The sequence below is a fragment of the Mytilus edulis genome, chromosome 12 (genome assembly GCF_963676685.1).
Source record: "Mytilus edulis chromosome 12, xbMytEdul2.2, whole genome shotgun sequence".
In the NCBI taxonomy this organism is placed as follows: Eukaryota; Metazoa; Mollusca; class Bivalvia; order Mytilida; family Mytilidae; genus Mytilus; species Mytilus edulis.
Window position 1 is genome coordinate 21,413,413 of NC_092355.1, and position 24,850 is coordinate 21,438,262.

General features: G+C 31.6%; 1 protein-coding gene across 1 annotated transcript; it reads right to left on the minus strand.

Moving 5' to 3' along the window:
- Positions 1-375: 375 nt before the first annotated feature.
- Positions 376-24,114, minus strand: LOC139498009 (ankyrin repeat domain-containing protein 17-like). The gene is made up of 9 exons (XM_071286295.1): positions 23,996-24,114; positions 21,276-21,405; positions 19,959-20,382; positions 18,152-18,230; positions 16,517-16,938; positions 14,318-14,486; positions 12,967-13,163; positions 8,875-8,923; positions 376-4,844 (listed from the first exon to the last, which is right to left on the minus strand). The coding sequence occupies exons 3-9, from the start codon at positions 20,304-20,306 to the stop codon at positions 592-594; spliced, it is 5,517 nt and encodes a 1,838-aa protein (XP_071142396.1). The 5' UTR covers positions 20,307-20,382; positions 21,276-21,405; positions 23,996-24,114; the 3' UTR covers positions 376-591.
- Between the last annotated feature and the right edge of the window lie 736 nt (positions 24,115-24,850).

Consider the following 24,850-nt stretch of genomic DNA (forward strand, 5'->3'; position numbering starts at 1 on the left):
TATATTGGGGCCTTTTATAGCTAACTATGCGATATGGGTTTTACTCATTGTTGAAGGCCTCAGGGTGTCTGTGTCATTTGATCTCTTGTGAATAGTTGTCTCATTGGCAATCATACCTATATTATAATGGTTTGTATACATGTTTCCTCTACAAAACACTATCTGGTGACGCTCAAATCATAAAAATTAAAAGGCCAAATAAAATACGAAGTTGAAGAGATGTTTCCTCTACAAAAAACTCACTGGTGACGCTCGAATCATAGAAATTAAAAGGTCAAATAAAATACGAAGTTGAAGAGGATTGATGACCCGAAAAAATAAGAATAAAAAAGTTTCAAAACTAGATTTTCAACGAATAACTAATATTTTGGCGGATTCAAAATTTTTATACAATACCATTACATGTGCAATTTTAAATTGGCGGAAAATAACCCGCTATACGGTATGTAATCATTATCATAAAAGACATGTAAAAGATGGTAAGAAACAATCTTTTGGACAATTTAGGATACAGTCTTGCACACAATCGTCCAAAAAGTGTATTTTTATTTTGTTTATATTCACTTGTTTGAAATTACATCCTCTCCATTTTCAAGATTCCTGGTTTCGTCCGTGTGAATTATCCTTTTTAATCGATAAAGGCACTTTTTGTAACAATATGTCAGTTAATTTCACATCCCCGATCATCTTAGCTAATGACAACGGAGTTCTGTCCTTCTTATCAGCCTTATTAATATCGGCCCCATTTTCAATAAGCAGTTGAATCACTTTATAGTGATTATCGGTTAGAAGTTTGTATATTGATCCATGAACACACTCTTCATGCAGTTGATAAAAATAATCTTCAAGCGGTTGATTTAAATCATTTTCCTCCAAAAGATAATAATTAAATAAATAATGTTCTCCATGATTATCCTCAATATTTTGTAATACACACATAATTAGAGGTGTAGCGCCATGCATGTCAGAGGCATTTAAATCCACCCCTTTACCAATAAGTATTTCAACAGTTTTATAGTTTCCGTCACTACACGCTTTATGCAGCAACGTTCGCCCAAAGTTACCAACTGCATTAACATAAGCCCCTCTATTTATTAAAAGTTGAACTATATCATGATTATCACTCAGATATGCAGCATGTATGCATGTAGGTTCGTCTAAAATACTTGCCCTCCTAACTTTCGTATCAATAAAAGCTCCTTGATCAATCAGGAATTTTACTATCGTATAGTTTCCGCCGATACAAGCAGCATACAAAGCTGTCTGACCAAACCGACCAATTGAATTAACATCTGCTCCTTTTTGTAGAAGAAATTTTACAGTATCTAAATAACCTTCAAGGGATGCGTCATGTAAAGCTTTGTTTAAATTTGCTCCACTTTCTAAAAGTATATCGGCTATTTCATAATGTTTTCTTTGGCATGCTGCAAACAATGGAGTATATCCATATAAAATAGTCGTAGACAAGCAACGATCATACTTAGTGCTCCATTCTTCGAAAGTCAAGTTCACATCTACGCAATGTTTTATCAGACATTTGACTACTTTTGTATGTCCTCTTCTTATGGCTAAACACAACGGTGTTTGTTCAAACAGAATAGGTACATGGGGTGCTATTGGTTTGATAAAAAAATCAAGCCGTTTTCCTTTGAGCAGTCGCTCAAATTTGTCCAATTTCATTTCTCCGTACATACATGCTCGAAACAGATATTCATACTCCTGTACGCTCAAAGAACCGTTAGTTACATTTGTGTAAACGTGATTTTGTCTGATACAGTTAAAACGTTTTTGATCCTCTTTGTATGAAGCATATTCTAGTCCTATACTATTGTTGGAATTCCTTATACCGCATATTGAATTTTGTAGATTCTCCGATAAATCATCATTTCCGCCAATGTCGGCTAATATCATAGGAGTGTATCCATACTTGTATTTTACGCTCAAAGTAGGCTCTTTTCTACGGAGAATCTCAATAATTGCTTCCAGTCTTTCTAACTTACACGCATGATATAAAACAGTTTCATTAAAGTGTGATAAGTTTGCAGTATAACCGTTCGCTACAAGCAACTTTGACAGCTCTTTATTTCCACTCTCAAAAACCGACATCATAGCTGTTTCTATATCTTCTTCTGATGTTGCTATAGGGCAACGTTGTTTAATTAAAAATTTTGATAAATCATAAAAACCCTTCTTCACTGAAACCGCAAGAGGATATCTTCCGTTTTTATCACAAATGATAAGATCTAAGCCCTTGTCTAATAGAATCTGCACTAAATCAACGCTACCTGTATTGCATGCAACATGTATCAAAGTTTTCCCCTTCACATCTATTTCTCTAAAATCCGCACCTTTTTCTAAAAGAAATTTGACTGCCTTAGTAGAACCTTGTTCACAGGCCAATGACAAAAGCGATTTCCCATTAACTCCTTTATAGCCAATATTTCCACCTTTATGTAACAGAATTTTAATCGTTCTATCATAGCCTTTATGAGCAGCACAACACAAGGCATCATCCACGTCAGCTCCTTCGTCAATTAACATTTGTATTAAAAAGCCATGGCCTTGTTGACAAGCAGCAACCAAAGGCATTTCATCAGAGTCAGTTTTCATGTTCACATCTGCCCTGTTTCTGATGAGTAATTTGACAGTGTCTATGTCGCCATTAATACATGCTTCATATAAAGGAGTCCACCCATACTGTATCAAATCGCTTGTTACTTTATTTTTGTTTTTTGGGGTTAAATTTTGCTCTTCAGTTTGTTCTATTTCTTTTTCCTCTAAAGCTTTTAAAATGCGTACATCCACAATGCTACCCTCTGTTTTTGCTATATGTGCAGGAGTATGTACGTCTCTATTGGTCTTGTTAATATCTGCTCCAAAAGCCAACAAGTTTGATATTACGTCTATAGAGCCTTTCCTACATGCTTTATGTAAAGGAGTTTCTAAATCTAAATCAAACATGTTCAAATCTAAATCTTTACTCATCAACATGCTGACTATATCATTGTTTCCAACGCAACATGCGGCATGTAGTGGCGTCTTACCCTCACTGTCGACTTTATAAATGTCAGCATTATTCTCAATAAGCAACTTCACGATTTCAGTATAGCCTTCCTCGCATGCAATAAATAAAGCAGTTTTGCCATTCATATCGACAGTATTTACACAGCAGTCATTTGAAATAAGTTTTTCAACAATTGTGTCGTTAACACCTAAGAAGGCAGCTATAAGTGAATCTTTATTATGGAAAACGTTTTTCCCTTTATTAACCAAAAGGCTAACTATGGCTACATGACCCATTAAACACGTAGCGTACAAAGGTGTGCGACGGTATTTATTTTGTTTGTTAATGTCGGCTTCTTTTTCTATGAGAAAGTTAACCAAACTGTAATAGCCTCCAACACAAGCAGTATACAGTGGTGTTTCACCTTCAGTATTAGCACCGTCTATGTTTGATCTTCCTTTCAGTAGAATTTCAACAGTCTTCAAGTATCCAGCCTGACACGCAGCTGTTAATGGTGTGAAAAATCCAATCTGACCGTCAACATCAGCTCCAACAGTAATAAAAAATTCAACAAGCTCATCATAACCACGTAAACATGAAATAATGAAGCAATTAATCCCATTGTCGTCCTTGATGTTGATCAAATTCCTAATCAAGTCTATATCTAAATCTTTAATGATATCTCGAAACATAATCCTGTATTCTTTATATTTCATTTGCGCATTGTTCAAACACCAATGTAATTTTCTATTTTTAAGGTCCATTTTAAGCCTATCTAAGTATTTCTGCTCATCAGTCGAATGAACGATTATTGTAAACTCACCATGGGTCTGTTTTATTGACTCTAGTTGTACACGGTCACATATTAATTTGTCATCTGCATATTTAAGAATAGGTGCAATTAAAGCTTTACCAAAATAATCACATAAAAAATCAAACATTTTATCGTGTATAACTTTGTATTCTCTATCTACTTTAGTAAAGTAAGTGCCAACACAAGCGTTTAGTTTGTCTTTAATTGCGGACCGAGGGGTGTCTCGACCTAAATTGCAACATTCAAAAATATCTTTTAGTTTCCTTTTTTCCTCTTTGTCAAAATCGTTTAGAACATCAAACATAGTTTCTTTGATTGTGCCATTGTATATTACACTTAGTAATAAGACACATAATTTCTCTTTGTCAAACGTTTTCAAAGTATCCCATTCATCAGAAAACGTTTTGTATGGACTGTTCAGAAATTCATCAACATCAAAGCCGTCATGCTTAGAGTAGAGAAAGCACATTAACGGCGAGAACTCAACCTTTTTTATAATATCTGTAAACATTTCGTCATCCACTTTTAGATATTTTCTAGCTAGTTTCATTTTATCTTCAGCTGAATAGTTTCTTGTCAAATCGAACAGTTCCAGAAAAGATGTTAATGTTTCTTTAACGTTTTCCTGTTCTACAATTTCAGTACGACAAGTGGCTAAAATTTTTGTCAGACCCTTACATAAAATAAAGTCTACAAATTCTTTGATTCTCATCCAGTTTTCAATATACTTGATGTTTGCTGTATATTTTCCACATATGTCATCAACAAAAAACACCTGACGAACATTATCTCTATATCGCGTTTTGATATCCTTCACAGTATTGCAGGGAACTATCGAATACCCCTCTAACTGACATAACTGCAATGCTATATTCTGTGCTGTCAGGGTCTTTCCCATTCCAGATACTCCTGTCAAAAGTACGCCATGGTTGTCTTTTATGATTCCTAATATATCTGTGAATATATCTGTTTTGATAAAATCTTTACTTTTCTGCTTCCACCGTTCAATTTCAGGAATATCAGCATCTGCAAAAGCAATCGAGTTTTAACAAAAAAATATAGATTAAATAGTCAACCAGGCACCGATGTTTGATCTCAAACTTCATAAATTGATGTATGCCATATAAATGTTTCGTTTTTTGACAGTAAACTGTTTCTGAAATATTATGAATATAACCTAGAGCTCTTTAAAAGTAAGGTTTTGAAAATCAATAATTCTGAGGAAAAACATGTTAATTATATAAACCTTTGAACAAGCAATTTCAACCCCTGATTTCCAAACAAAATTAAGCCAATACCAAAGAAGGGCAAACAGCTTTAGTTATTATATAGACTATTTCTTTTTAAACTCACATTAACATAAAAGTGATTATTTTGATAATGCTTAAGTTTTTGAATGTATATTCAAGAGGGCCACCAGAGAAAACCATTAAATGGAATGAAATAAAATAAAACATGGAATGAATGTTCATTTTGAGTTGCTGACTTTTAAGTAATTATTTAGAAATTTTTGGATAATAGCTGGACATTACAAGTTCCATGGGGAAAGTATTTGCTGTTCCCATTCACAGACTTGCGATGCGCATATCAGATATGTATTATAACGTTGCATTATAGTTGAAAACAAAACGTTTGTCATTTGTATCAATCTTTACACGAGTGTGAAAAATTAACTGTTTTGTTGTATTGAAATTACATTTCGAAATATCAGACAACTATACAGTTGTAAAATTTCCAACCAGTTGAATGCTCTTTCTAATTATGTTGAGGTTGCGTTTTTCTTGTCTTAGTCTTGTTTTTGTTGCTGTGCGCATTGCATGTATCGTGCACAGTTACAACATTATTTTCTACCTTTTATTTCTCTTTGTCATATGTAGATATAAGAAGATGTTGTATGAGGGCCAATGAGACATATCCCTCTAAGTCATAAATTATAAAAGTAAACCATTATAATAAACGTTATTTAGAAAAAAAACATAATAAGAGGGATAGAGGCATACCAATTACATGTAATAATAACAATATAAAGTTGACACTTATATTTACTTATAAATAAAACAAAACATGTAACACATAACACAACAAATGACCTCAAGTGCCCCCTGTCCTCAGTTTCATAGACTGGTAAATAAAGTAGTCGTAATATTTGACTTGCTGGCTAGTGGTTGGATTTAGGATATATTTCATTTTATTATCAGAAAAATCTTTGTATTAAGTTTTAAATCGTCAAAAAGACATGTCTTAATTGTTCATTTTTCTTACTTAATTAAAATAACAGGGATTTATAATCCAGAACTTTGCATTTATTACAAAGTCTGCAAAGGTGTGGAATCTTTTTATATCTTCCAGATTCAAAATCCAGTTTAGGATCACTAATTCTAAATTTGCATCTTTGTTTTCTTACAGCAAGATAATGGTAAGTCAAACATTTTTTTCATATTCAGCTTTTGTTCAACAAAAGAAGTTTGCTATTTTGGACAAGAGTTGATATCTTATTGTAATATAATTTCTTTTTTGTCTTTGCTGAAATATATTATTATATAATTTTTAACTGAGATTCTTACAGTCTCTGTTTTTATTTTATCTTTGGGTTTGCTAATATTATTATCGGAGCAAATATGATTTAGATACCATGTGAATATACCTTGATCATGAAGTGACTGTGTAAGAGAGTAACACTCTTCAAGTAAATCAGTTGATTTCTTCACACAACAGTCGATCTTCATACAAAAGTGACTGCGTGGCAATAAAACAGTAAAGGGGAAATTCAGATTTCGAGGCAATATTACTAGCACATTTCTTTGTTCCAAGTATAAAATTCACAAAAATTATTATGATTTTTTTTTCAGAAGGACTCTTGTATATAGAGTTTTTCCAAGGAAGAATTATTTTTTCAGATTCTAACAATTGCATTATTGTATAATTTTCGATCCCGTCTGTATGTGTTTCATTTTCAGGTTCTATCCAGTCACCCTGCTAGTGGAAGTGTTCTAGTAAATTTTTTGTTTGCAAGCTATCGTTGCTAGGTGCATTGATGTTTTATCAAACGGCTTAGATTTTAATTGTATCCAAAAGAAAACTTTTAATACAAACGTTTCTATAGGAATTATGATATTATAATGTTAAAGTATAGTCTCAATAAAGTGAAAAAAAAGTCCGGAGATACTTATTATAAACTGAGATTTATCTCTTATGTAAAAGTTTATTAAATGCTTTTTTCTAACGTATATTTTTAGCTTATTTTGGGTTTTTACCTAACTTGACCCACGTTCAAAAATTTGTCTTCTTGTAATCAGCATGGCTTAATACCGGTAATTACCGGGGTATTGTAAATGTGACATATTCGGGTATTCTAGCGGTAGACTTCCTGACAGTCTTGTTTAATTTAATACACAATGAACAAAGGTCAATGAATCACATGCGTGATCGCGAGTGAACCAGGTGTGCCCAGGTAAAAATTATAAAATATACCATACCAATATAAAACTGTCCATGATATACGGCCTGTGTACAAAATTTTACAAATTTAAGAGTGGTTGTAAGAATACGTATATATTATCCCAATGTTATCTAATTTCAATTTTACTTTTTTTATATTTCAGCACCTATTCTTCCGTTTTTATATATAATTTTTGGTCCCGATATTAATTAATTAGTAATAAGTAATTTGTTTTGTTTATATCCTTACATATTTGACTTCATTTAAACTCTAGAAAACAGTGGTATATTTCAAAATGAATGCCGTTTTTTTTTTAATAATTGTTCCTTTATTTTACATGTGAAATAAGAATTACTATAAGTAAACTTCGGACTATACAAATGCAGAGTATACTGTGCAGGTTTGCTTTCGTCTAACGAGATAAGAGAACTGAAAAAAAAAACTGTCATATAAAAACAAGCACGCTAAAAAAAAAAATAAAAAAAAATATGTGAGTAAAAGTTAACTGGAACAGCAAAATTAACATCCTTTGATCTCGAGTGTATTGGTAATAAATTTATGTATTTTTATAGTATAGCTCCTTCCATAATCCAAATGATATCTGATAATCTATATTGTTCAAAGGATTAACCCTTCCGACCTCACCTAAATCTGATACTATGTGCTATAGTAGTCTCAGCTAAAATCTAATGCCAAACGCTAGAAGTAATCAAAGCACTAAAGGCGCTGTAGGCAGTTAAGTAAAAAAAAAAGCAGAGGCAAACTTGGCAGATGTTAAGACGAATATTGTTGAAAAATTGGTGAAAATATTATCTGGGCTATTTCTGAAGTATTGAATAATGTTTGTACCCTAAAGTTTTCACTATCCAATCCTGCCACTTTCAAAAGTTATGTCCAATTATTTTTTTTTAATATTTGATATCTGCGATTAGGCACATACTGTACACTGTCACATGTAAGGGAAGAGTTTGTGTCTGTCCATATTGAGGACCTCAGTAATTTGGTAATTGTTGCTGTATATCATATCCATTTTTCATAATTGTTTTGTACATAAATCAGGCTGCTGTAGTTTTATTGTTTTACATTTGTAATTTCCTGGTCTTTAAAGCTTACTATGCAGCATGTGCAGTATACATGTAGGTTTTGCTAATTGATACAAGCTGCATGGAGGCATAGTCTTATCAGATTAATAGTTTCAATAATGGGGTCCAGCAGTGGTGTATGGTTTAATTCAACTATATTCTATAGTATGAATATGCCATATTAGCAGTTTTAGTTGCATCAGCTGGTGCACCTTCATTGTATGCACAATCATCAAATCATAGCTGAAACTATCTGAAGTGGTGTAATTTTCTTGTAAGTTATATTACAAGAAATGCTGATGTTGTTATAATGGCCTAGCAATGATGTAACATTTTTTGAAGCCTTTTCCTTTAAATGTTTTGAAAATTATATGCAATTTCACAAAGAAGTGCTAACTTCAATCATTCAAGGACAAAAAAGTATTTAGAGATTATGTTTCAAACACTGATGTTTACAAAAATTTACTACGGACTACTGTTCCGACTTGGATGCAACCCGACTTACTGTTAATCTGAAAATACTACATGTACCTACCATATAAGGATTTGCATTTTAATAAAGTCGTATCTTGTAAAGCTACTTTCTGAAAAGGAAAAAAAGAAAAAGTCAAAGATGCATGATTTTTATATATTAGTTGTTATTGGCTTTGAACTAACAGTTTGTAACTGCGATTACTCTCAGATCTGCTTTTAGTGTCTCTTTGTTGTTGGGGATCACGTGTTGTTAGTATATATATTTTATTTGTATCCATCTGATGAGTAAACACATTTTCAACCTTTTTTTATAGTTTGTTATATGTTGTACTGTTACACCAATGTCCTAGGTATGGGGAGGACTATGTTCCCGGTAATACGATTGACACTTTCTGTTCGTTTGTGCCTGTCCCAAGTCAGGAGCCTGTAATTATCTGTACAAAATAGAGACGTAAAAAGTTATCAAAGGTATCAGGATTAAAATTTAATATGCCAGACGCGCGTTTTGTCTACATAAGACTTAACAGTGACGCTCAGATCAAAATAATTTTAAAGCCAAACAAATATAAAGTTGAAGGGCATTGAGTACCCAAAATTCCAAAAAGTTGTGCCAAATACGGCTAAGGTAATACATTCCTGGGGTAAGACAATCCTTAGTTTTTCTAAACATTCAAATTCTAACCAATGTAAAGTTATCCTTAGTTGTGTTTGGCAAAATCGGTGGTTTGGGTCCTCATTGCTCTTTAACTTCGAGCTTTATTTGCCTCTTTTTTACATTTTTAATTCGAGCCACACGTTGAGTCTTGCTTACATCATTTGAAACCTAGTATCAATTAATAGTTTATGTACAACAACTAATAGTCTATATATCGATCATGTATGCTAATTAATTTAATCACAAACATTGCGTAAATGAATTGTTTTCTAAAACTAGTTGGTTTATAATAATGTCTTTTCAATGAATAAATTAAAAACAAAACCCACTAATACTGTATCCAAACAATAATATGAATAAGTAAAATCGTTTGTTTTATGTTCTAATACTTTGCATTTAATCTATTCGTTTGGGTATCTGATGGTGCAAAAATCTATTACTACAATATGTGTCTGAGATCAGTTGATTAAAAAAAATAAAAAAAAAATAAAAAAAGTAAAATCACTTAAATACTGAATTCCGACGACAATTCAAAACAGATAATCCCTAATCAAATGGCACAACTCTTATATTCCTAACTTGGAACAGACATTTTCCTATGTAGAACATGGTGGATTGAACCTGATTTTATAGCTAGCTAAACTTTTCACTTGTATGATAGTTGCATCAAATTCCATTATATCGACAACGAGGGCTGAACAAAAATGAAGAAATGAAAAAATGTCAAAAACAGGGGTACAGTAGAAAACATTGTGTTATAATCTTAATCCCTGAAAAAAAACATATCACAAAGAAGCACAACATGGCTTATATACCAGGCAAATTAGCAAACATTTTAAGACAGGAAAACACAAATGCACTATAGTACAAGAACACAATGATGGGATGTTAAGTATGAGGATTGGTATTGTTCATTGCCAGTTTTTTTTTAATACTAATAGATAGACATATGAATGGACCAAGTGAAACAAATGTGTATAGGAACTAATAATTTTTTACATCTTCAAAAAACCCACAGCAATTAAAGTAGGACAGAAAAACAGAGTACTCATGCATAACACCAAAATGTACGATAGCTACCCTTAAACGGTGGGGATGCAGTTGACCCGGATGATAATCCATTTTCTACAATATCAATTGTTCAGTCATATTTGATAAACAACTAACATAGTCTGAAATAATGTCCTCACTTCGAATATTACACGATAATTAACTTCTAAACTTGAATGTCTTCGACTTTCGACATAAAAAATAATTAACATAGTTTTACGGTGTATATATATATACCTAGCATATTCCTTAAGGTAGATATGGTGTCTGAAGGTAGTTCGCTTCTCAGTTTCAAAATAATTAACTTTTCAAAAAACGTATTCATATTGATAGGGGATTAATAAAGGAATTAAAAGAGCAAAACAATTATATAGGTCAATGTGCTTGTTTTTGAAATATTTGCCATTGAAATTTTGGCGGGAAAATAATCTCTCTTGACTTTTCATAGCTTTATTTTTTGCAAGTTTAAGTTCTCAAATAAATATTAAAAACTAATTACTATTTTATAAGACTTGTACAGATGGTTTATTATACATGTTAAAGATTTATAAAAGAAAAATGGGGGTCAATTAAATAGTAAAAAGTATGGTGCATCAGTTTTTTTTCACGCTAAATTGTTTTCTTGCTACATAATGAAAAAGATAAATCTCAACACATTCTTTCATACAAGTTACTTTATCAAAGACATCTCTCCTTACAGCTGTGTTATCTCCCAATCTGTGACAAAGTTGAAGAAAAATATATTCCATTTTTTTTGTAAACAACAGCAGTAAATATGATAAACAACATACTTTATATATCAACATAAAAAGTCTTACACATGAACTACAGCCTTCTTTCGAAAGTTGCATATTTCATGAAGTATCTTAATGGATTGTTATCTGCTATTAAAGATCCAAGATGGAGAAAGACACCCTAGCTACATTAATGTAAATAAGTACTTGTATTACCCTTTTGGGAATATGACAAATCATTATCGTATGATATTGGAAACAATCGACGTGTGATCTAAACAATACAAAGCGAAATGATTTCTATTTGCAGATTGATAGCAATTTTCAAAATTTCTATAGAAGGCTGATTCCTGACCATTTCTTTATTAATTGCAGCTGAAAATGACGAAAAGTCCCTTAACCTATACACAATAAATCAATTTCATTTTTGAATTATGAATATTGATACAAAAAGCAATATTTTCCTGTCAGCGCAAGTTGAAAGATCTTATAAGATATTTTTTTGTAAAATGGCAGAATTAGTATTACGACGTGCATTTAATTTAGAACTATGGTATTCTGTTTTATTACGTTCATATGATTTTTTTAGAAAAAAATACCAAACAAGAAGGAACAAATGGCAGTTTGTGCATTTATTATTTAATGTTGAGATTATGCTTTTTTCTTGTTTCAACCTAACAACAAATTAACAACAAATGCACTATACGAATTATGGACGACCGGGAAAAACAGAAAGAACAGATAATAAACCTCTCTATGATAAACATGTTTTAGCCGTATGTTAGGTAATCGCATTAAAATCGTTGAGTAAGCATCTTTTACAACAAATATCATTCCCTTAATGGCCTTGTATCCCATGCTAAGCGATAAGGGTTTTGCTGTTTGTTGAAGGTTGTACGTTGACCTGTTGTTGCTTACTTTTCATTTTAGTACTATTATTTGTCTATTTGTAGTTTTCTTTATAAGCCCTGGCGTTGTCAGGTTATTTTGATTGATGAATATGACCATTCCTCTCGTATCTTTCGCACCTCCATACGTCATATGGTCTCTTTAATACATCTTATTTATATAGTTGATAATCAAACCACATCTTGTTATTCAATATATATTTATTTAATGTTATAAAAACGTATTTCAAAGACCACTATTTGTCAACCAGGAATACCTATTTTCTTGTTCGTTAAATTTTTTGGAAAAAACTAGAAAGAGGAATAAGAAAGTCATGAAGAAATCAAATGTACTAATACCACCATATACGTGTCATGTTATTACAAAGCATTTTTAAAATAACTATTTCATTCTAGAAACCAAATGAGCTTCGGATTCAGTCTCACTAGCGTTTTGATCGTATCAAGTTCCGGTGTTTGATGATTAACAAATCATACTTGTAACTACAACAAGTGACTATTTGTCAAGTTTGTTAGAAAAAAACATATGCACATTTAATTTTTGTACATTGAATTGCAAGTAAACCTAAGTTCTGGCAGAATTTGTTTTGAGAGTAAACAGTTTTCAGAGAGACTTCAATATATAGGAATTTTAATAAAGATATGTTTGTATTATGTAAGTGGAGTGTTAGAAACAACAAACGTTATTTTGCTATTTTTTAAATACTTACACAAAACAAGAGTGGTTGATATCTAAAAGAAACAGTGTGCAAAGTCTATTGTGGATAGGTGACATACATTTATAATATTTATTTGTTACGACTTACATTTTCAAGAGAAGAGATTCTTTTGTCATGTTTATTTAATCTGTTTCCAATTTCTGTAAGCTTAGTATAAACTGTTGAAAACTCTCTGTCCGCTGACTTGCAAATAATCATCTCAACCTCCATAATTGATGTTATCTCCCGGCGGATATCATTCACCAACTCAAGTCCAAGAGTAGTATCTCCCAAGTAATTAATGCCTAAAGTCATCATGTATTATTCATAAGATTTAAACGAAATCAATAGTAATTTCATTAATACATGAAGGAATCAAAAGGTTCATCGAGTGGTGAATATCAAAGCAAGAAGCATGTCAAAATTATACTGAAAGGACCACAGTGGACTTATTTTATGTGAAATAAGAATAAAAGTAACCATTCAGAAAAAGTTCACTATTATAATTATCAAATAATGGATAAATACTTAAGAATTTGTAGAGAAATACTTTTTTTATTTTCTTTTAGCTTGGAAATAGATTTTTTATCTTAAGGTTAACAACTGATAATGGAGTTGTAATGAGAGAACAAAGCTATGGTTTATAGAGACACCAGTAGTGCAACGGTGTTAAAATTACATAAATTGAGTAAAAAGGCAAATTAAGAAAAAAATGAAGTCCATATTTTTGTATGGGAATCATAAAAATAATTCTTCACAAAATGTTTAATAGCAGACGTTATAGTTCGTTACGTTTTAAAGATCATGTCTTCGAAATTGGTTCGATCGGACAGATGAATGGACGAACGCACTCCCCTATCCCAATATACCTTCGATCTGCAAGTGAGGTATAGTAATATTGTTCCCCTTACCAAAACTATTTATTTGAGCTTTTGAAATCACATGCTGTCTGGTTTTATAAAGGTTCCCCTTTGAAGCAAGTGAGTAGTTACATGTTAATAGCAATGATTGAAACCACGTTTTATCAGATAGCAATGTCAGCCATATAACATACCAACTATTGCTTACATAAAAAGTAAAACCGCCAATTGAGTAACTTGTATGGATATGTTATGTTCCGGTTGCCCTCATTGAAGGTGACCTTCCCCGTCCCCCCCCCCCCCAAAAAAAAAAGAAACCCAAGCATTATACCCATCAGCTATAAAAATGTATTTACAAGTTTAGAATCATTGTGTTAAGATTGCAAAAGGAGTGATAAACATGTAAATTGTAGGCATGGCTTTTTGAGTAGGACGTTGTAACATTTTTTTTAAACCAAATTTCAAAAGACTGTAAATAGAGACGTCTTTTTAATTAATTTGGTTTTGATAAAGTTAATATAACCAAAATAAATTATAACCAACAATATACGGTAACTTTGAAAATGAGTTAAATTGCCTTATCAAGTAATTTTAATTACCATTAGTTTTCCATTTGTTTAAGTCCCTAATGGCCTGACTTTCCTCTGGTTTATTCAATTGAAGAAGATAAATGAAATCTTCAATATTTTGTAGTGACCAGTTGTACATGTCGGAGTTCCACTCTGTAAAATTACAGTGAGCCCAGCGATTTCTTATTTCTAGTCTGACCTGTACATTAAACATAAAATAAATGTACATAAGAATATGGAATATATGTATACTGTTTTAAATAAACATATTTATACACAACCCTGATTGTTCTGAAAGAAAATCCTTTATATTATCAAATATCTTCATAAATGATCCAATATTGCATTATTGTCTGTATGAATTCCGTATACAAGACCTCTCGGTATAACTTTCGCCTCCACACAGCGCAGGTATAAAGGAAAAGCCATAATGATGTTGAAAGAATGTAAACAAACGTGCTCTGGGTGAATAGTAATAACAGATTCTTAAAGAACAAATTTAATACAACAAATCATTTAACAACTGTTAATGAAAAGTTTAAATAACAAGTGGAAAGGCATAGAAATATAAATACACAAATGTGAATTCAGTTATCTGTCATGATTTCCACGTGTTATGTTATTAATGTTTATCGATGTCACAATCCGGTTAACTTCGGCAACTAACTCGAAAGTTAGCTTGCAATCAACAATCACTTAATGAAATAGTATGTGTCGATAATACGTTATCAATTTGTTTTGAATATAACCAAGAATGTGTCTATAGTACACGGATGCCCGAATCGCATATCATTTTCTATGTTCAGTAGACTGGGAAGTGGAGGTCAAAACCTGAAAAGAACGATCATATCATAAGGAGTATTTATACTAAGTGTCAAGTTGATAGTTCAACTTCATGGAAAACTACCTTGACAAAAAACTTTAACCTGAAGAGGGACAACTCTCAATTAAAAACCACACGACGAAGGAGTTAGCAACTATAGGTACAGATATTCTTTGTAATAATTTAGTTGTTGCTAAAGACGCCTGCCATCAATAATCAGCAGCATAACATGGACTTACAAATTAATAAACTATGTTTAAAATGGTTTATCGATGTCACGATCCGGTCATAAAGTGTCAGGATTTTCTGTAAATATCATGGTTCTATTTGACACAAAATTCTAGCGTTCCATTAAATAATGGAGACTGTGATTAGTTATCAAAGTAATCAGGATTATATTTTACGCCAGATGCGTGTTTCGTCAACATAAGACTTATCAGTGACGATCATATCAAAATAGTTATAGAGCCAAACAAGTTCAAAGTTGCAGAACATTAGGGATCAAAAATTCCAAAAAGTTGTGCAAAATACGACTAAGGTAATATATGCCTGGGATAAAGAAATCAAATGTTTGTAAACAGGAAATTTATAAAAATGACTGCATAATTGATTTTTATGTCAACACCGATGTGCTGACTACTGGGCTCGTGTACCCACGGGGAAGGAACGTCCACCAGCAGTGGCGTCGACCATGAAGTGGCTCCGCAATTCGAAAGAATAACAAGAATGTAAAGTTTGTATCGTTGTTTATTTGGATACACCAGGTGTTCTTGATAATTCATTCGGAAAAGCAATGTTATTATGAAGACCAAAGTGGTTGTACACATGTATAGAAAATGCGCTAGCGATTGTACAATCAATATAATTTGCTGACATCGAGTAAATTAATCTATTCAAATGCATCCTGGGAGAATGTCTATTAATTGTAAAAAAAAAAGGCAGGACTTTAAATCCAAAATAGGTTATATGATTAAAGTGCTCTCGCAAAGAATTATTTTTTCATGTTGCTTTATTGACAGATTTTATCGATAGTGTTTGATAGTTTTTATCGATTTACTCGGAACTCTACCATTTTATAAACTATGTTAGGGTTCATATGAAATATTTATTGTTTGATTGATTTTTATTTACCTGTAGAACGTGTTCATCTATATCTTATAATGACATACACTTTATAAAATTGCATGTGTGTTAATCATATTTTACATTAAGTAAATTGTTATTTTTTTCCGATAGATTGAGCATTGCTTGACAATCAATATCCCATGTAATCAAAATTAGCCTTATTCACAAGTTGTTATGGTCAAGTAATATAAAAGTGTCATTAAAAAAAGTGTCATATATGTTACGTGTATTTATAGAAATATAAACGTTAGGAATTTGAAAATGTTCCTATATATTCTTACATCTTTTGCAGCAATCTGAACATTAGCTGGAAACTTGTCTGTATTAACAATTATCCCAAGCAAAGCTGATGAATCACATGACTCGTCGAACCCTTTATAATGTGCCATACTGGTCTCCAGAAATAACTTCGACAAGTCAACAGCATTCTGTACCTTGTAATCATAATTGGGTGCTCGATTACCTGGAGGCATCTTGTTATTGTTGATTGGCTTGTAATTGAGGTAGAAATTGACTGCTCCATATACTTTAAGATGTCCTGTGTAAGTTTGTTTGTCAATCTGATCAGAGAGCTTAAGCGAGTTGTATAGGTTGGTGATGACAGGCTCCACATATTTTCGTAAAGCTGCCGCTAAAACACGATGCAAGCAAATGCCAACCACAAGCCATCTTTTCGTGTTGTCATCTATTTCTGCTGGTGGACCTAAGTAAATGTATTATAATCTTGATTGACTTTCTATTACATTCTTGACGATCTAAATTTACAGCATAAACTACTTGAGCTATTTAAAAAAAATAACTATTTGAGTCATAAAGACATATGCTTTTCACGAAGTTGGACATGTATTTTTTCAGGTATTCAAAATAAGAACCTTTTTAGTTATGCGCTCTTACTAGTTTGTAATATCAATGTTGTTTGGTGCACAGTTGATATCTGATGTGTAACTTTTTTTTAATGTTAATTAAACTACGTATGTACCTTCTTATAAGACATTTTTTCAATACCAGTTCTATTTTTTTTTATAGGAGTATGTTTTTATTTAAAAGTCAGAGTATTAATATATAGAAGATGTTAAACCTGAACGTCATGTACTCCAAGATGTCTAATATGTCTAACATGCACGACTATGATAAGATGTCTAATGTGCATATTTTTGGAACAAAGGATGTACTAAGGTGATTTAAGGCAAACTACAAAAATCAATATTTTAAAATTGATACTTTAAGCTGGAAGATTAATAGTAAATGATAAAAAAAAATCTGAAAATATTGATAGGTCATGGAGCTATTTTTCGAAATATTTGAATAATAAAATATGGATAACTCGGACTTTTACTTTATATTTGCATTGTTATTTGAGTCTCAAATCAAAAGGAAAAAAAATCAAGAATCTGCTTAAATTTTACCGAATGACCTTTTATGAGCTATTAAATCTTACGTTAAAAGATAAATAAATGTTAATGGGCAAAGTATTTTACCTTGTATCGAATGGAAAAACACCAAAGAGTCCGAACATTCGACATTTATTCCAAAACCTCACCTTAGTACATCCTTAATATCAAAAGACCGTAATTCCATATAATTGTTAATCGAATACATTAACAATGGGGTTCGTGTTGTTTATTTTTAATTTTTCTATGTTATGTCATGTGTACTATTGTTTGTCTGTTTGTCTTTTTCATGTTCAGCCATGGCGTTGTCAGTTTGTTTTCGATTGATGAGTTTGACTGTCCTTCTGGTATCTTTCGTCCCTCTTTTAAAGAAGATAAGAAATTTGTATTAAAAATTAAAAAAACTACAAATTTAGTTACTTTAAGACAGTATTTGAATCATTTATAACACAATGATTTAAGAAATTCGAAATTATATTGCATTATAACTAAAGAAGTTGTTTCATTTCATTTAATTAATTTTACCTGTATGTGACGAATGTTTCATTTCTCTTATTCTTCTCTCTAAATCAATCGGGATTGAACTCTGTATCGGGGTTTTGGCCTAAAGAGGCAAAATGATTTTAAATTTTTATGTTTACATGGTTGGATTATTGACATGAAAATACCAATCACAACCTAAAATTCTGGTATTGCCGTCGTCGTACCTAAAACTACTAGGAGTATCAATTTGGTATTCGGGGAAGGGGAAGGGTAAAAAGACAATGTTCTGGACGAAAAGAATTATATAAGTTAAGCTTGCCAAAAATGCTAAGGAATATAATATATTATATTATAAATATAAGTGTACAAACGTGTTAATAATTTATCTAGCAGCTATGTCACACGAAATAAAAACGCCGGTCGAGCTTAAAGAGGAAAAGAAACTACAGTCTACAAAACAAATCCTCCTGCACATCTCGCTTCTGCATAATAAAATGAGCATCTCCTAAATAAATTTAAACAAAATCTGATAGAATTAAAAACCAATTGTTCAGAGAACAATTGAAGGTCTTTCCACCAGTTTATATCGATTTTGATATTAAAATATAAAAAATCAGTCTAAAATGTCAGTTCATATGGCTTTATGATGTATAGATATGATTTTAAAGCACAGGACAAAATCTAGAACGTCAAATTAACCTATGACCTTGACCTCAATTTCAAGGTCACAAACTGAGGATTTCAAATCAAAAGACCCTAGTCTCTAATATGTATGGTTAATAAGTTATATCACTTTAAACATAATTAAAGATATGATAGGGGCTAAAACTCCCATTCATTGTTTACGCACCCTTTCAACTAAAATTATTAAGTTACCACATGTCGCAACTAACAATTTATACAAAATAATTTGTCGATATCTTATAAGGTTAATGAAAATGAGTGAAAATAAGACAAATTCAAAAATTAGAATATGACCTTTGACCTTTGACCTTGACCTAATTTTCACATTTTTGGACCAAGGACCTCAAATCAAAAGATCCTAGGTCTCTATCACTTATGGTGTTCCAGTTTAAAATATATTTCAAAATTTCAAATACAAAAAGGGAAATAACTCTCATATGGAACGTTCATATTGCTTCGGTCGATATTGGACAAATCATGCGAAGGATATAACGAGCAATTTTATAAAATAAATTTGTCGTAATCTTTTACGGTTGCGAAGGATATAACGAGCAATTTTATAAAATAAATTTGTCGTAATCTTTTACGGTTGCGAAGGAGTTGTGGACACAAGGAAAACAGTGTTTGGGGAGATAACTCCTACAAAGAAAAGTATTCGGTTACGCAGGATAAATTTCAAAAGCGCATAAACTGTTCGATATCATATACAAAATATCTAAGCGACATATTGCGAAACAAATGTTTATCGCAAGAACAAAATTTGGCGGAAGAAAAGAAAATAATCAGAAGAAAAACAATAGGTCTTTCCACAGAAAAGTGGAAAGACCTAATAAATGGAGAAAAGTCCACCACAATTGATCTTTAGTTTAAATCAATTTAAACTTTAAGAATGACCAACTGGCCTGTTTTCATAAATATTTCAAACCTCATCCATCAATGTATTTTTACATGTTCAATAGCAAGTTTTGTGTTTTCTACCTGTTCCGTTATTTGGAATTATATGAAAAGCTTCAGAGACACTTCTAACTTGCTCAACCCTGTCGTTATAAAATATATGTCCTATCCAACTCTTCCCCCTAACAAATTATTGGACAACAGTTTTGCATTCATCCAGGTTACATGGAATAAATTAACTCATACGATACTTTTATCAATCTGCACTTACTGTGTTTTCATCTGATTGCGTTTCATTGGGTGAGCTGTCATCACTTTCAGCTAAACTTAAACTCTTATTACTTCCACATTTTGCATTTGCTATCTCTATTCCAATGTGACACAACCGAACTATGTCACTGGCCTCAAGATGTCTGTCTAGCATTTTTTCTACTTTATCAATTGACACTGACAAGCTTTTTTCTAGCCGATTCGTCAGCTGGTCAACATCCAAAGTTCTCAAATCTTCTTCTTCTGAAAATTTATTGGTTTCTTCAAATTCAATAGCATTGTTGAATGTCATTATTAAGTCCAAATACATTTCCGAACTAAAATCACAAAGTTCTTTATCCAACAGCATTTTCAAAGGTTTGTTTTCCCAAAGTACTTAACAATCGATTGGTAATAACTGAAAGTAGTTCTCTGAAAAATCGTATCTGTAAAAGAACATATTTGAAAATTTAGAATATTTAAAAATATAAGCAAAAGTGCGCTACAACCTAAATTCAAAGTGTATGCAATGAAGACCGTATTAATACACAAAGGCTTTCAGCATATACACTGAAGTTATTTCGTACTAATAACGTCTTCTCAACTAGGCGCATTTTTTATGGAATCTAACTTTGGGAATTGTAGACGTGATCAAGAACACAAAACTAACCGTGACCTTTCTGTATGTCATTCATTGTAATATGTTCAGTCCTTTTCCAAATAGTAATATGTTTATTTTTAATACAAGATCTTTAATAAATATGTCTTCTCTTAATATACATGTATGTTGAAGATTGTCAAATACCGGCCAAATACGTTGTACTATAAAAAATTATTTTGATTATTTAAACGTTTTGACAAATAAAAGTTTAATTCATTTCTCGTTATACGATTATAACAACTCTTAAATGAAGCCTTTTTCTAATTTTTTTGGCTATTTATTTTATATATTTTTGACATATAGCTCTTAAACGATTTTCAGTATTTATCTATCTTCGATTTCAAATGTTTTGCTTTGAGCGTTCCTGATGAAGGTAAATCCAGAAAAGCGCTTCGGACGCAAGAAATTCTAAAACGTGTTGTTTTCAATTTTTCATATCACTGGGTCGATACCTCTGCTGGTTGACTATCAATCCCCGAGGGTATCATCAGCTCAGTAGTCAGTGCTTCAGTATTGACATGATTTAACAATCTTTACTAAATTTGTCCGTTAATAAATTTTGAAATTATTATACAACTAAGGTTTCAATTCCCTCAGGCAAAGTTGGCTTTAGATGAATTTGGCTATTTATTTAAGGTAATTTTGACATATAGCTCTTCAAAGATTTTCAGTACTTACCTATCTTCGGATTTCAAATGTTTGGTCTGAGCGTTTTTGATGAAGGTACATTTTTTTGTAAATCCAGAAAAGCTCTTCCGACGCAAGAAATTGTAAAACGTGTTGTTTTCAATTTTTTTAAAGCCAATTTCTGTAAAAAATCAGAATAAAAGATAAGAAAAAACAGGGTTACCTTCAGTTCTACATCTTTTTGTATTAAAAGCTTTTAAAGAACTGCTCAACTACTCATGCGAAGGATCTGGGTTTCCTTACAATGTGTGTTGTTGCTTTAGAGATATTTTGTTTTTTATATTTTTGTGTGTGTTTTACCTTAGCTGTATTTGGGAAAACTATTAGGAATTTTGGTCCTCAATGCTCTTCAACTTCGTACTTTATTTGGCCTTTTTATCTTTTTTGGATTCGAGCGTCACTGATGAGTCTTTTGTAGACGAAACACGCGTCTGGCGTATACTAAATTTAGTCCTGATATCTATGATGAGTTTATTTATATAATATTTTTTTTTAGCTCTTATTTAAAGTTGCACCGCATCTGCCAGAAAATATGAAAACTCAACGTTTGTGACGTTGCATGCCAAACAATGACGTCATTCAATAAATTGCGTCACGCCCGAATGACTGTTCATTTAGCACCCATTTTGAGACAAATATTTCTTGAGAAGCTTACATAAGTTATATATTATTTGATTCTCCCTTTGGTATCTTTCGTCCCTCTTTTATAAGTGAACTTTATGTATAAATTAAAAAAAAAGTAGGGGTATGATAAAGGGTATGATAAGGGGTGCGCATCAAAGTTTCACGATATGTTTTACATAATTTGTCATATAGTATTTGATCAAAGCAAAAAGGATCAGACACAAGTAAAACATACTTGTAAAGTCTTATATAAATCGTATACTGACATATAGAATTTGAAGAACGCAAATTCTATTCTATTGAAGTATATGATAAAAAGAACATAACATGTCACATTTCATAGTAGACCCCTTATCAGCCCATGGTCAAACTCTGTCGGCTCTCGGGATGATAAAGGGTCTGATATGGAAAATGATATGTTATGTTCTTTTTATCATATACTTTAATAGAAGACATACAGACACAAACTATTTTAAATACATTTGTTGTAATATTTGTTTTGAAATTTTGATAATATATTTTCCTGATTCACAATATTTTCTTTGTATCTAACTTTGTTATGTTTAACACAAAGACACGTACCATGGATGTATATTTTCCGGAATTTGCTGAATGACGTCGAGGAACTCTGTCCCCTTTAAATCCACCTCTTTTAGTATTGAAAGTTAAACACACTTAAAAATATATATAACAAGTTACAACAGCCCCCTCCCCAGGAATTATAAACCAAAGATCTGAAATTAACATGATCATATTCTAAAATGAACAGAATGTCAACGTGTCTGAATGCTTTGTGAATGCAAAAGTTTGCAGTGAACATAATTTTTGAAAATGTTTAGTTCGATTCTGTTGGCTTGAAGAGATGGTTTTTATAGGCCCAAAATGTGGTTAAGCTCTTTTAGAATAATGTTTTTCACAATATATGGATACATTCAATTAGTTGAATGAGATGGTTATATTGTGTTTTGCTTTGAAGATAATATGTCCAGTTTTTTGTTGTTGTGCGACTGTTCAGAATTTCTGTTTTAAAAATTGAAAATAATCAAGGAAGATTTCATTTTTCTTTAAAATATATATACTAGATGGGCTAACTAAATTTAGAACATTGTTTTACATCTGTCATATATGTCTCCAAACTGGAGTAAAACAGCCATTTTAAAAATTAAGAAATTGAACATGTTCTTTGATGATTTTGTTTAAAAGTTTGAGAAACTATCATTGATTCAACAGCTGCAGATAAAAAAACAGTTTTTGAATTTAATAAGGAACTACAATTAAAAAAAGTGTGCGTGCTACTCAATAGAATTTCATGATCCCGTTTGAGATTTAGTCAGTTATACCAAAGAATAAAAAGTTTGTAAAAACTCATCGGAGATACCATATTTTTGCACACAATTCAATGATTGCACTTTTGTATTGGCCGGAAAGGAGAAACCCTATCTGTACAACTACTTTCGCGATAACTTATGTTTCATTTTGGGAAATAAGGAAATGAAGAAGATTTTTAATTAAATTCGGTGTTGTACAAGTACCTACAATGTAACATGAATACTCACAAGTGCCAATGTGAAAACAGCTAGGGTTTTTTAATCAATCATTATATTTAACCAAAACAGTTTTAACAAATTTGAATATCGTTTTGTGGAATTTGTTAATTGAATTTATGTTATTTTTGTAAATTATGATTTTAAAATTAAAGTATGAGGTATCAAATGCCAACCCAACTAAATAAACGTATTAATAACATGACCTAGAACATACAAACCTATTAATACTACATTACAAGGATAAATATTTAGAATGGAATTTCCAATAGATAAATACGTCACTGTGCTCGACATAATTTACAATTGAGACGTCATTACAAAAGGTGACCATGCATGACGTTACATTCAGAGAACACATCTTTTTGGAGGATCATTGAAAATTAAACTGTCTCTAGTGGAAAAATATGGTATCACATTTGGTGCAGTGAAAGAATTCATATATAAGCAACCACAATTTAGTTTATATGTTATTGATATTTTTGTTTTAGAAAAAGGATTACCGATGCATAAATGAGTCATGTAAAACTTAAATCATCTTACCTGCATGTGACGGATGTTGGATTTCACTTATTTTTTTCTCTAAATCAACCGAAGTTGAGCTTTTTATTGGGGTCTGAGAAGCCATTCTATCTACCAACACGAGGACTATACAAGCTCCTGCTTTTCAAAAATAAAATTATTACTATTAAGCTTTGAAATTAAAAATTAAAAATTAAATTTTATAATTACAGTTTGAAATTTCATCAGTGCCTAGTGAAATAGTGTCATCACTTCGTATATGTCGCCCATCTGGACGTTATACGAGTGAAATAATATTTCTACTGATTTTCTTTTCTAAACTCAATGATTTCTGTTTGATTTTAAGTATTTACATGTATCGGCACTTTGTACATTTTCATTGTTGGGCCATTATTATGAGACAGGCATTACCCGTGAATGGGAACGAAGTCTGTATGCATTATTTTTTTGTAAATTAAATATTTGTTAAAAAAAAGAAACGTAAATACCGTAACTATCCGATTTTACTTGTGACGTTATTTTAGTTATGACGTCATGTTCAATGTAAACAAAGAAACGCAATGCATCAGGTAACGTTAATTCATATCAAAGACAAAGAATTATTAAAAAAAAATGAAAAATTAGTATTGTGTTCCTTGAGTTCCTATATTTTACTAGACTACTCAAAGTCTCACGACAACGAGACCGGAAGATGGAAGTAGATTTCTGCGTTCTCCGCAAATGCGGGAATTTTAAAAAGCGATAAAAAAAGTTTGAACGATTTGAGTTCATTAGTACAATTTTCCCGATTTAAAATTTTTTTTTTATTGACTTTTCTACTGTTTTGGGGACTTCGTCTCCATAATATGAGGCTGCAGGCATTACCTGTGAATGGGG